The sequence below is a fragment of the Mesoplodon densirostris genome, chromosome 6, assembly GCF_025265405.1.
Source record: "Mesoplodon densirostris isolate mMesDen1 chromosome 6, mMesDen1 primary haplotype, whole genome shotgun sequence".
Classification (NCBI taxonomy): Eukaryota; Metazoa; Chordata; class Mammalia; order Artiodactyla; family Ziphiidae; genus Mesoplodon; species Mesoplodon densirostris.
The window spans coordinates 69986551-69999812 of record NC_082666.1 but is presented as its reverse complement, the minus strand read 5'-3'; the positions used below and the strand labels follow the sequence as shown (position 1 = coordinate 69999812).

Below are 13262 nucleotides of genomic sequence, written 5' to 3'. Positions count from 1 at the left end.
AAGAATTTGTGGATATCATTTAGAAACTATCACAGTTATGATTATTATTAAATTGCCCCCCCCCGTTTTTTTTTAAGTTTCTGATATGGTGGTTAAGGCCTTTGATCAAAATATTAATCTGGAAAAAAAAAGCAAACCTAAAACCAACCAACCAATCATCCAACCAAAAAACATCAGTGTCTAAATTCTCTGGATAGGTATTCATGAGATTAAGTCCTTTGGATAAATTTAGTTGATATCTTTTTAAAAAAATTATATTTGACATAGTAAGCACTTGATGGTACTTGAAGAATCTTTTTTCTGTGTGAAGTTCCTATTATGGAGCATTCTGACTAATCCAAAGCAATTAGACATTTTATAATTAATTCAAGTCCCTCTTGAATTTTTTTAAAACATCTTTATTGGAGTATAATTGCTTTACAATGGTGTGTTAGTTTCTGCTTTATAACAATTGAATTTTTTTTTTTTTTCTTTTTGCGGTATGCGGGCCTCTCACTGCTGTGGCCTCTCCCGTTGCGGAGCACAGGCTCCGGATGCGCAGGCCCAGAGGCCATGGCTCACGGGCCCAGCCGCTCCGCGGCACATGGGATCCTCCCAGATCGGGGCACGAACCCGTATCCCCTGCATCGGCAGGCGGACTCTCAACCACTGCGCCACCAGGGAGGCCCAATTGAATTTTTTTTCATAGGCATTAGTAAAGCCTCATTGTTTCAGATTTCATTGATTGAGAATGTGAAACTTTTATCATGGACTAGACTTGTTTGCTTTTATACTCTTTAAGAACTCTTTAATAAGTTCAATGCTAAAACAAGATTGCAGAAGCAATTTTATCCAACTTTTTTTTTCCTAACCCAGTGTTAGAAAGATATTTTCTTTTCTTTTTTTCCTCTTAATTCATTAATTAATTAATTTTTGGCTGCGTTGGGTCTTCGTTGTTGCACATGGGCTTTCTCTAGTTGTGGCAAGAGGGGGCTCCTCTTTGTTGTGGTGCAGGCTTCTCATTGCGGTGGCTTCTTTGTTGTGGAGCATGGGCTCTAGGTGTGCGGGCTTCAGTAGTTGTGGCATGTGGGCTCAGTAGTTGTGACTCGTGAGTTCTAGAGAGTAGGCTCAGTAGTTGTGGCACATGGGCTTAGTTGTCCATGGTGTGTGGGATCTTCCCGGACCAGGACTCAAACCCGTGTCCCCGGCATTGGCAGGTGGATTCTTAACCACTGCGCCACCAGGGAAGTCCCTATCCAACTTCTTTTTTTTTTGTGGTACACGGGCCTCTCACTGTTGTGGCCTCTCCCATTGCGGAGCACAGGCTCCGGACGCGCAGGCTCAGCGGCCATGGCTCACGGGCCCAGCCGCTCCGCAACATGTGGGATCTCCCCGGACTGGGGCACGAACCTGTGTCCCCTGCATCGGCAGGTGGACTCTCAACCACTGTGTCACCAGGGAAGCCCCTGTTGTTACCTTTGAAATTTATATTTTTATATTTCCTCTGTGAGTTTCATATGAAAATTTATTTCAAATGTCAGTGAAATGGGTTTTAAGACTCAAGCCAAGGCTCTACTTGTCCACTCACAGCTACACTAGGATCACATGGTCTTCGTAACAGTTATGGAATGGTCCTAAGATGGGACTAATTTTCATGGTAGGTAAGAGGCATTTTTCTGGTCTTTCTGTTCATCTGTTCTCCTTCAGTACATCCCCTTGCATAGGTACACAGTACATAATGTGCTTGGTGGTAGAGAGGATAACACGCTCATTTGGTTAATAACATAACTTAGTCCAAAGAAAATCTGGAGACCTCCAACATATCTTTACTATAAAAGTTTGTGGAGTTGAGTAATACGCTGCTTCCCATTGCTTACATTGTTGATCTGTACTTTCTTCTAGGCATGGAGCTAAGTGCTTTACAGAATTATCTGATGGAGTCTTCACAACAGCTCAATTGTTATTATCCCTGTTTTATACAGGAATAACTGAGGTCCAGAGAGATTCAGTCTCCTGTCCTCGGTTATGTAGCTTATAAATGGCAAAGCCTGGATTTAGATCCAAGCAGTCTGGTTCTGGAGCCCTGTCTCTTAACAGCTGTGCTATAGTGAATGTAAGGTTCTAGGTAAGAAGTGTGGTTGAATCAGTTTTGAGCAAGTTGACGCTGGATTTGTGGAATAGGCGTGATTGTTTGGCAGTCCATTAGGGATGGAAACTGTAGCCAGGTTTCATTATAATCAGGTACCAAGTAAGTGAACTGGTCCCTTTTTCCAAGTTTAGTATCAGTGTTTATTTCAAATATTCAGGGATTTTAGACTTTAACCTCAATAGCTAATACCAAACTATAGCTTTCTTTCTTAGAGTTATGGGTTGCTAAAAATTGATCCTGACTGGGTGAGTATATGGTGATAGATTTTTTAGGTCTTCTCATAGTGAAAGGCAGTTTAGGCTTTCAGTTTCTAAAATCTAAGAAGTTTCTTTAGAAGTCATAATAAACAGCATCTTTGCTACCTTTTTTTGTCACCTGACTCTGACCTCTGGTTAGCTTGTTTAGCTTGTGCCTGGAATGTCTGTTACTATTGGAACCCTCTAATCAAAGCATTAGAATGAAGTGGAGTGGATTCTTTCATGCCCATCCTTTTTATTTTTGGTTGCCCTGTGAGATTAAATCTGTAAATTACTCTGTATTTCAAATACAGTTGTTAAATTGTTTGGCATTCTCGCTTATTGCTTAGATAACCAGTTTGGCATCCCCAGTGTAGTAGATGTAGATGTTGCTTGTTCTATAATTCTTCAATCTAAAATGTCCAGTAGGCTTTATAGGGATTGCTGCTTCTGCTAAACACCTTTTTCACTATGTGTGTTCCATTGCTTTCTCAGTTTGTTGATTTCTTTGCTAATTTTTTTTTCCTGTAGAAACATTGTATTTTTTTTTTGGTAATAATATAAGATTATTGTTCAAAATCCAAATAATACAGAGAAGTGCCTTTCTGTAATTCCTATGTAAGAGATAACCATTAGTATTAATAGTTTAGAGTATATTTCTTTCTGACCATTTAATGTACAGTTACAGATCTTTTTTATGTAAATAGGATCATAGTATATTTACTGTTCTATACTCTGCTTTATTCACTGTGGAAAGATTTTAATGTCACTATACATAAAGATCTGCCTTATTTTGTGTTCTTTTATTTAACGTAGTCCTAGTTGCTGGACGTAAGCTTGAGGTTTCAGTTAATGCTGCAGCAACATCCTGGGTCATATATCATTGTATACATCTCTGTGTTGTTGAGATGAATTTCTAGAGTTGAATTATAGGGTTAAAGGGACATTTTTTCTTTTCTTTTCTTTTCTTTTTTTGCGGTACGCGGGCCTCTCACTGTTGTGGCCTCTCCCGTTGCGGAGCACAGGCTCTGCACGCGCAGGCTCAGCGGCCATGGCTCACGGGCCCAGCCGCTCCGCAGCATGTGGGACCTTCCTGGACCAGGGCACGAACCCGTGTCCCCTGCATCGGCAGGCGGACTCTCAACCACTGCGCCACCAGGGAAGCCCCAAAGGGACATTTTTTAAGGCTACTGAAAAATTATACTCTGGTACCAGTATATACCCCGACTCCAGATGTGTAAGAGAAGTTTCATTCTTTACCACCATTTATATATTAAGCATTTGCCAATCTGATAGGTGCAAAATATCTTATTTTAGTTTTACTTTCTTGGATGTTTAGTGAGATTGTCCTTTGTCAATTTTTCTATAGAAAAATATAAGAAATTTTAAGTGAATTACATATAATTAATAATAAATATTATATATAAAAAATTACATATATTCTAGGTTATATGTTTTGTCTTTGTAAGTCTTTTATTCTAAGTTATATGTTTGTCTTTTACATGTAAATCTCTAAAATGTCCTAGTATAGTATAATTGGTTAAAGATTTTAGAAAATATTTTGAAAGCTAAAATAATATTAAGTAGTTTTCTATTGTTGATACTTTCATAAAAATATTTTTCTTATTCATCAAAAAATGAGGTTTTCATATAGTTATTAGGAATCTTAGAGTCTTCAGAGATCTATGATAAACACATTTATATATTTACTTGTCAGATTTGACAACATGAGCTGCTGCAGTGATTTCATTTTGATAGAATTTTGTTTAGAAAGTGATTTAAATCAAATGGGTAGGGAAAATCTTAAAATTGTCTTACTGTTTTGTGCTTTGTTTCATCTCCCTTTTCCAGGTACCGTACTCCGAGATACTTGGATTATGAAGATTTGGAGCGCAAGTACTGGAAGAACTTAACCTTCGTGGCACCTATCTATGGTGCAGACGTTAATGGGAGCATATATGATGAGGTATAGTTCTATTACAGTGGGTTTTGTAAAGCATCATTTCATGTTACTATTTTTGTTACCATTTTCGGTGGTCAAGAAGTAGTCATTTGTTGTGCTTTGTGTGACCCATAATTCTCCATAGGACAAGAGGAAATAAAGACACATCAGTATGATTTCTGCTGCTTCTGTTTTTTACATTGAAGCCAGCTAATTGTACAAATATGTGAACCTGTTCAACAGTAATATAGTATGTGGTTATCTGGCTGATCTTCAAATCACACTCAAACTTTTTAAAAGCAAAGCACATTATAAAAATACCTGGAAAACAGGAAATATTATTCATAATAGTACCATCTTAAGGCAAAAGCAGTATTGTAATATGTATTCTTCCTGTAGTTTTCCCCTAATCATTTGAAAAAGTTATATTAAACATGCTTATAGGACTTCCCTGGTGGCACAGTGGTTAAGAATCCGCCTGCCAATGCAGGGGACATGGGTTCGAGCCCTGGTCTGGGAAGATCCCACATGCCGCGGAGCAACTAAGCCCGTGCGCCACAACTATTGAGCCTGTGCTCTAGAGCCTGCGAGCCACAACTGCTGGGCCAGTGTGCCGCAACTACTGAAGCCTGCGCACCTAGAGCCCGTGCTCCACAACAAGAGAAGCCACCACAATGAGAAGCCCAAGCACCAAAACAAAGAATAGCCCCCGCTTGCTGCAACTAGAGAAAGCCTGCATGCAGCAACAAAGATCCAACACAGCCAAAAATAAATGAATGAATGAATGAATGTATAAAGCAAAAACAAAACAAAACATGCTTATATTCTCTTTTTTATCCCCCCGCACACAAATTGTGAGAATTTTTTCTTTTTTAAAAGTACATATTACAGTTTTTCCAGTTATTTTTCATGAGAGCATAATCTGCTTGATATATTCTAATCCTTCTTGCCTCCCCGATACTACTTGAAATCCTATTTTTTTAAAAAAATCTTTCCTTTTTGAAACCTTTTATCCCCTCTCCCATTGTTTTATTTAGAGAAATTTCTTGCCTACCAAAAAGTTGAAGTGATGGAGTGAACACTTGGATGCCCTCACATGGATTCACTAGTTGTTAATATTTGCCACATTTGCTTTTTGTTTCTCTGTCACTCTGTTTGTGTCTCTGTCTCTCTGTCTTTATGCTGTAACATTTGAAAGTAAGTTGCAGACATCATGACAATTCACCCTTAATTATTTCAGCATGTTTCTTTCAGTTATAAGGCAATTTAACATTTACATAATGTCATCTAATATAGAAACCATACTCTAAGATCCCTGATTTTCCCAGTAGTGTTCTTTATAATCTGCTTTTTTCCCCATATGAAGGATCCCTCCAGGGATTTCCCTTTAAAGTTAATAAGTGTGCTATAGAGTAATATTTAGAGGCTAGATGAATATCCTGTTCCCAATAGCCTTTCACCCAGTGAATTTGCCTCCATTGATAATCCTTGACTAAGTCAATTATTGTACTATTTTTAAACTTGTTTATATTTTGGAATATAAAACAAGCTGGAAAGTGGATAAAACATAAACTTAGAGCTTCATGAATTATTGTAAGGTGAATACCTATGTACCATCCCTGACATCAAGGAAAACATTATGGGCACCCTACCTTTCCCCTATCTGTCCCCTTTACCTATTATAGTCTCCTACTTTTCCTCCAAAGGAGTGATTATAGGGTATACACATGGGTAGTTTTAGAACAAAACTATTTTCCAGTTTACACCTTTCTATACCAGTGTTTGCTACTTCCCATTGCCCAACAGCCTCCCTGACACTTAGACATTCTAAAATTAAATGGGAGTGTGTTGTAGGTTCTTGTGGTTTTAAAGAACATCATGATTTTTTTCTTTTATGTTCATTGGCTGTTTGGATTTCCTCTTTATCAAAATGCCTGTTCAAGCCTCTTGTACTTTTTTCTTTCTTTTGTCATGCTTTTCTTATTGAGTTACAGTTCGTTATAATACATTTCTGGATATGAGATAGTGGCACAGTTTTAGTTTTTCTATATGGATCTTCAGTTGTTGAACACTGTTATTGAAAGGACCATTCTTATTTTTGAAATGATAGATACTATGGAATTACTGTTGTCCTATTAGACGTGATGATGACATGGTGGCTATATATATTTTTTCTTGTCAACTGACAATACACACTGAAAAATATATAGGTTAGATAACATGCAGTCTGGGATTTGTTTTGTTTTGTTTTTTAAATTAATTAATTTTTTTGGCCGCGCTGTGCAGCTTGCAGGATCCTAGTTCCCCAGTCAGGGATTGAACCCCGGCCACAGCAGTGAAAGCACCGAGTCTTAACTATTGGACCACCAGGGAATTCCCCTGGGATTTGTTTTTAAAATACCTCAGGAAATAAAGTGGTATGACTTTTGTTGAATAAAGATTGGCAAAGTATTGTTAAATGGAGCTAGATGATGGATACATGATGTTTAGAATATGTGTATGTTTGAAATACTAAAAATAAAAGTTAAAGAAAGGGAAAACATCCTTTCTCTTCCCCCTTTCGTATTTTCACTAGTGTAAGTAACCTCCCTGTTGAGAATTTTTGTTTAAGTTTGTACATGCTCATGTAGAAAAATTGAAAAATAGAGAAAAAATGAAGAAAAAAATTACTCATAAGCTTACCAAACAAACATAACCCCTTTATGATTTCCTTTTGGCCATTTATTTATTTATTTATTTTGGGTATCCTATTTTATTAGCATTTAACTTTCACCAAGAGTTCAAGCATATGCTAGCCATATGTTCAGACTTATGAAATGAAGATAAAATGGGCAAACAGCTTTAAGGGTGCAATGTATTTAACACTGCACAATATATTAACTAACTAGACAATCTAAGGGGTGGTATAACTATACACTTAGGAGCACCAAGTATAGGAACAAGTCCTGGGATTGGAGGAAAAACCCGCCATTCAGGACTGAACAGAGGTCCTTGGTTGCTGACAGAATCTCCCCTTGACTTCAGACTTAAGACAAACCGAGCAAGTCTATCAGCATACAAAACCCACTGATTTCAGGACAAACAGTAACAGAATAGACTGGCCAGAGCCAATTCAGATTGTGGGGATAGTCTGAAGCGAGCAGGGCTGGCTGCAGGCTGGAAATGTTGCAGCTGAAGTCCAGGATCGGCAGATGAGAGCAGCCACCTTCTAAAAATCGCTGATTTCTATACAAGTTCCCAAGATGCTTTTCCCAAACAGGGTGGCCTTTTATTTTATGTCAGTGTGTGTATATATATGTATGCATGTGCTTGCATGTGTGTTTGTGTTTCCCCATCTCAAAGGCTGAGAGATTTTAACAGTTTTTTTGCTTTAGAAGCATTTTCAGTATTGGTCTCCAGAGGATCATTTTAGTGTATTCTAACCCCAGCCAGTTTTAGAGTGTACCTTGTATTAAGTCTTTGCTTTTTTTTTTTTTTGGTATTTCAATTCCAAGTATATTCTTTTTTGCTTAAATTGAAATATAGTTGATTTACAGTGTTGTGTTACTTTCTGCTGAACAGCCAAGTGATTCATTTATACTCCAAGTATATTCTTTAAGTTTGACATGTTATTGTTACTTATGTTTGGGAAAATGAGTGCCATTAGTAGTGAAGCTTCCTTACAGAAGATGGCACCTTGTCTTAGTAAAACAGCTTCTCTGGGATTTCCACTGAAATGGGTGAGGCCAAGCAAATACAGTTGGTATTTTCAGTTGGGGCCCAGCAAAGTTAAAGTGTTTTCTCAAAGTTACGAGGCTAGTAGACTGGCTGCCAGGTGCTCTTATTCCCCACACCAGTTTTAAGGAAGTAATTATGTATAGTCAGTCTCACAGTTGTGGAAATGTGTACAACTAGGTCTGGGTCACCTACAAATTTCCCCTGAGCTAATGGTTTATTTTGTGCCTTCTCTGTGGTTTTATCCCTGTGGTATCCTGGCAAGTTTGCAGGTTTCTAAAAGGAAGACTGAGCGGAGGAATCATCTGGATCTTGGGCTGAGAGGTTGCATGTCTCAGGGCTCAAAAATAAAATAAAACGCAATCCAAGATTTTTTTCTAACCATACCTTGGAATCATTGAGCTCTTTGTTCCTTTTTGCAAATATAATTAAGAGGTAGAAGCAGCATACGATTTTCAGAACAGTCAACATAAAACTGCCCTGAACTGGCTTTACACATTTGATAGTTAAAATAACATAATTGTTGACAGCACAGCTGAGGGTGATGGACATTGGTTTGCAGTGCTTATTAATTTACCGCTTGTGTTTGACAACCAGTTACACAATGGCATTGCTTCAAGGGAACATTGACTTTAGACTTCAGATTTGAGTAACTTTAGTTATTAAAATCCAATGAACAAAATCCGCTGGTTTGTAAACATGCAGTTTTAAAACATCCTCATTATTTACAGGTTTTGGAGCCAGGGATCTGTCATTTTGGTAGGACTTACAAGGCATAGTATTTTATGGAATTTTTGTAGGAGCATTTAGTAGCTCCAGAACTGAGCTGACGTTTTCAATGCTTTTGTATCATAAAGACAGACATAAGAGAGATGTTGTAAACTGCTACTGGTAAATGAAACCAGTCACACTCAAGACAACTAAATTCAAGCAGATGAAAAATAACTGTATTTGCCCCCTTGAGGTAGCTGGAGGGTAACAAGAGAAAGAGTGCATTAAGGAGAGTGATGAAGAGTGAGTGTAATAATGACTTGTAACTGTCAGGAACATTTGAAATCATCACAATGAATGTGCATTGAATAAAAGCCCATGTATTGTTTTGCTTTTCACTATTGTATCTTTGCATTGTCTAACTGCTCAGCTCAATTTAAATTGTATTGGGAATTGGTTTGTTATGGTTCACGGCATTATTCTGAAAGGGATTATAGTCATCAAATTGTAGTTCAATCCCCCCCCCCAATTTCTAGTTACGGCTTTTTCCTTTAATGTTAAAAGAAGGGTTGAAAAACCATAACCTTTTCTTGGTGGGGATGGGAGTTCTTGGAGAGGGTGTGGGGAAGGTAAGAGAAACAGTTTGTGCAGGGTGCAAAGATGAATGAGGATCCTGGTTCTCAATAATTCACAGGCTTGAGGGGCAAAGGGGCAGTAGGATGTAATGAGCTTGGCTGTAAAGGCAAGTGTGGGGTTCCAGGGAGCCCAGAGCAGAGGCACTTATAGTAGCTTGGCGTTGAAGGAAGACTTTTTGTTGGAGACATGGCATCTAAGATTGGCCTAGAGGAGCAAGTTCAAGTCAGGTAAAGGAAGGAGAGAGAAGAATAGGGATGAAAATAGGTAAATTTGAGGGTAAGGCTGAACTTAATAGTCTTTGTATTTTTACTGAATTTGGAGGCTTTTTGGTGAGCCTGGTCTTGAGGAGGGTGAGGCAGACCTGGAATAGTGGCTGTGGGGTCTGAGGGAGCCTGGCCGGTGATGGGGCTGTGAGGGCCCCTTCTGCTCAGATGTTTGTCTTGCAGCACCAGGCAAGTCTGTTAAGGGGCAAAAAGAGGTGCCATTGTAGTGTTGATCCAGGCTTGGGTACACCACAGGAATTAGGAGTGAGAGTGTTCATGAAGGACTACTTGAGGACAGTCAGCCTTGAGGGCTTCCCTGGTGGCACAGTGGTTGAGAGTCCGCCTGCCGATGCAGGGGACACGGGTTCGTGCCCTGGGCCGGGAAGATCCCACATGCCGCGAAGCGGCTGGGCCCGTGAGTCATGGCCGCTGGGCCTGCGCGTCCGGAGCCTGTGCTCTGCGACGGGAGAGGCCACAGCAGTGAGAGGCCCGCGTACCGCAAAAAAAAAAAAAAAAAATCGGCCTTGATAGTAAAGGGAGTAAGTAGGGCCTAGAGATTCCAGGGAATGAGTCTTGGCCCTTCTTTCATTCCACTGCTGCTTTCAGAGCTTGATTTCCTTAGGATATATATACTTAAAAATCTCAGTCAACACCATGGGCAGCAGCAGCCTGTGGCAGCAGTATCAGTAACATGATTTAAGCAAGTTATTAGTTTTTAAACCAAAATGCCAAGACTTTCAAAGGCATGACATGACAAAGCCCAGTCTTTGGGTGTATGATGCAAAGCCTGGTTTGGCAGCCAGATTCTGCCTATTGCTTGTCTTTGTAAATAAAGTTTAATTGGAGCATAACCTTATTGTTTATCTTCATATTATATGTGCCTGGCTTTTTTGCACTACAGTGGGAGAGTTGAGTAGTTGTGACAGAGATTGTATGGCCCACAAAAGCTAAAATATTTACTGTCTTGCCCTTTGCAGAAAAAGTTTGCCCCTAATATAGAGGCACAATTATTTGCTCTTGGGGAAGGGTGCTCAAAACTTTTTTTGAAATACAGATGAAATTCTGAATGTTTTTGGAGAATGAGATTGACTATGTTGATACCTTGAAATGAAATTTGGTGATGTCAGGGACCTTCTGTAAGTAAAGAAGTTCCTGAACTTAGAAATAGAGCCACCTGTATTCTTGAGTGGCCCTAGGTGATTCCTTGGAAACAGTAATAGAAGCATAAGAGTCCTAAGATCTGAAACTTTTTTTTTTTTTGGGTTGTGTTTTACTAAGGGCTGGTCCACTGATAAAGAAAGTTTTAATTAAGGAATTCCCTGGCCGTCCAGTGGTTAGGACTCCACCCTTTCACTGCCAAGGGCCTGGGTTCAATCCCTGGTCAGGGAACTGAGATCCTGCAAGCCGTGCAGCACGGCCAAAAAAAAAAAAAAAAAAAAGGAGAAAGCTTTAATTAGCCTTTGCTAACTGTACATTTAAAAAATAAGTCCTCTGGGGCTTCCCTGGTGGCGCAGTGGTTGAGAGTCTGCCTGCCGATGCAGCGGACGTGGGTTCGTGCCCCGGTCCGGGAAGATCCCACATGCTGCGGAGCGGCTGGGCCCGTGAGCCATGGCTGCTGAGCCTGTGCGTCTGGAGCCTGTGCTCTGCAACGAGAGAGGCCACAACAGTGAGAGGCCCACGTACTGCCAAAAAAAAAAAATAAGTCCTCTGATGAAAGAAACATGGGAGTTACTTCAAGAACCAAACACACAAAAAGAAGACAGATAAAGAGAAAAGATGAACAGGTAGAAAAAAGTGATATAACTGTGTGGGGTGATTCAGTTTGACTAAGGAACATGAAAATAAACAGATATCTGCAGGGAAAAAAGGAGGTAGACCATTTCTGGGATAGCCAGTAGCCATGCTTCCACAGACCTTTGAAGACGGAGTGCATCTCTTTGTTCTGTGTGTGAGAGCTAAGAATCAGCATCAACATTTTTTACTTACACTAGTACAGTGGCATTAAGTCATTCAGGCTTGTGTTCTGTGCTCTTTGGGGCTGCATTTCTAACAATACGTATCATGTATATAGTGGTGAGCCTCTTAATGATGATAATGGTTCATTAAATTGAGGTTTAAAAATGAAGTTCCACATGCTTTCCTTAAGCTGGCTGTTACCTTCTTGATAACACTGTTTTCAAGAGTCTTCTTTGCAAGATTTTCCCTTTGTTGAGTGGTGACAGACACCTCTTCCCCTAAGCCTCACCTGTCTCCTCCATCGTCCAGGCTTTCTGATTTGAATACTTCATTCATATCCTAACAGGCATTGCTGTCTGCAGTGGCCCCTTTGAGATGATGTTTTCATAGTAGTGTACCAGCAAGGTTCCTACTTCACAGTAATGTAGCCTTCTTTGGATGCTTTATGTCTAAGTACTTCTTTCTTCTGAATAAACCTATGAGATGGCATGGCATTAAGACTGACCGTTTCCCTTGTGTGTAACCATCTTCGATGATAGTTTTCAGCAGTTCACTGGAGGAAGATAGCACATCTCACTGTGAGGGGAAGCTGCTTCACCCGTGATCCACAACTTGTGCAGTCTCTCACTGCTCTTAAATCTCCCAGTCTTGCTTTGAAACTCAGCTCCTTCACTGAATCATGTTCCTCCCATTTGCAGCTGCCTCCAGATCACTGAAGGTGTCCACCCTCTCCTCTACTAGCCTGGTACTCAGTGGTCTCCTACACTAAGAATGACTGTCAGTCCACCGCACAAGGAGTTTTTCTAGTTTTTCATATATGGTGTTGGTTCGAGTAACACGATTAAGCTTTCCAGGAGCAACACTGCTATGTTGTTAGGTATGGACATATCGTGATCATATCTTATGTGCTTCTCTCCCTCATTGCACACCATCACCTTCAAGTCTTTCTAATGTGTGGGCTTTTCTAGGACTCTTATGCTCACTTACCTTCTTTTCAGGCTTTTCCACATTTGCAGAAGACATTTTCACCAATAATGATTGGAAGATGATAGCAGTGATGCCCAATACATTTAATCTGGGCACAAGGCATAATCATTTTGGGACAAGAGCTGAGATACAACCGAATTGCCGTCTATATTATCTTACCTAGATTTGTATACAACTGAAACCGTTCTGTTGGTGGACGTTCACAAGTCATTGTGGAGAGTTTTTGATTTGGACAGTGAATTTTGGGTAAAAAAATATGTTATTACAGCAGGTATTTGGAAAATTAGTATAGAAAATGAAGGATACCTATATTATTTCTGTTTCTCTCAGTAAACTCTGAGTCCAGTGATGGCAGGTATCATTTCTTATAGACTCTCCAGCCCCAGCCCCTGTCATAGCGTCTGCTTCAAATAATGCACCTAAATAATGATAGAATTGATGAGTGCATGACATTAGAAAAATAGGCGGAGGCTAGATCATGGAGTTTCCTGAGTATTTTTGGTTATCATTCTCTACGTCTTGAAGAACGTTTGAGATTTTTCAATAAGGAAGTGATAGGATCAGAATCATGCTTTAGAAAGTGTGATCAGATAATGGTCTACCAGGTGGACTGGTCATAGCAAGAGGCTTGGAAAGTGCTTTGAGTAAGGAGGAAGAGGGATGGGTCAGAGTGATCTTCTTCAGTGTAT

At 39.7% G+C, this 13262-nt stretch overlaps 1 protein-coding gene across 4 annotated transcripts in view; it reads left to right on the top strand.

The window, feature by feature from the left end:
* The window catches only part of KDM4C (lysine demethylase 4C), a 397059-nt gene that overhangs the window by 37431 nt on the left and 346366 nt on the right, over nt 1–13262 (top strand). For all 4 annotated transcript variants that reach the window (XM_060102149.1, XM_060102151.1, XM_060102148.1 and 1 more), the window contains exon 4: nt 4216–4330. In XM_060102149.1, the coding sequence (XP_059958132.1) occupies nt 4216–4330 (115 nt within the window). The remainder of the gene's footprint in view (nt 1–4215; nt 4331–13262) is intronic.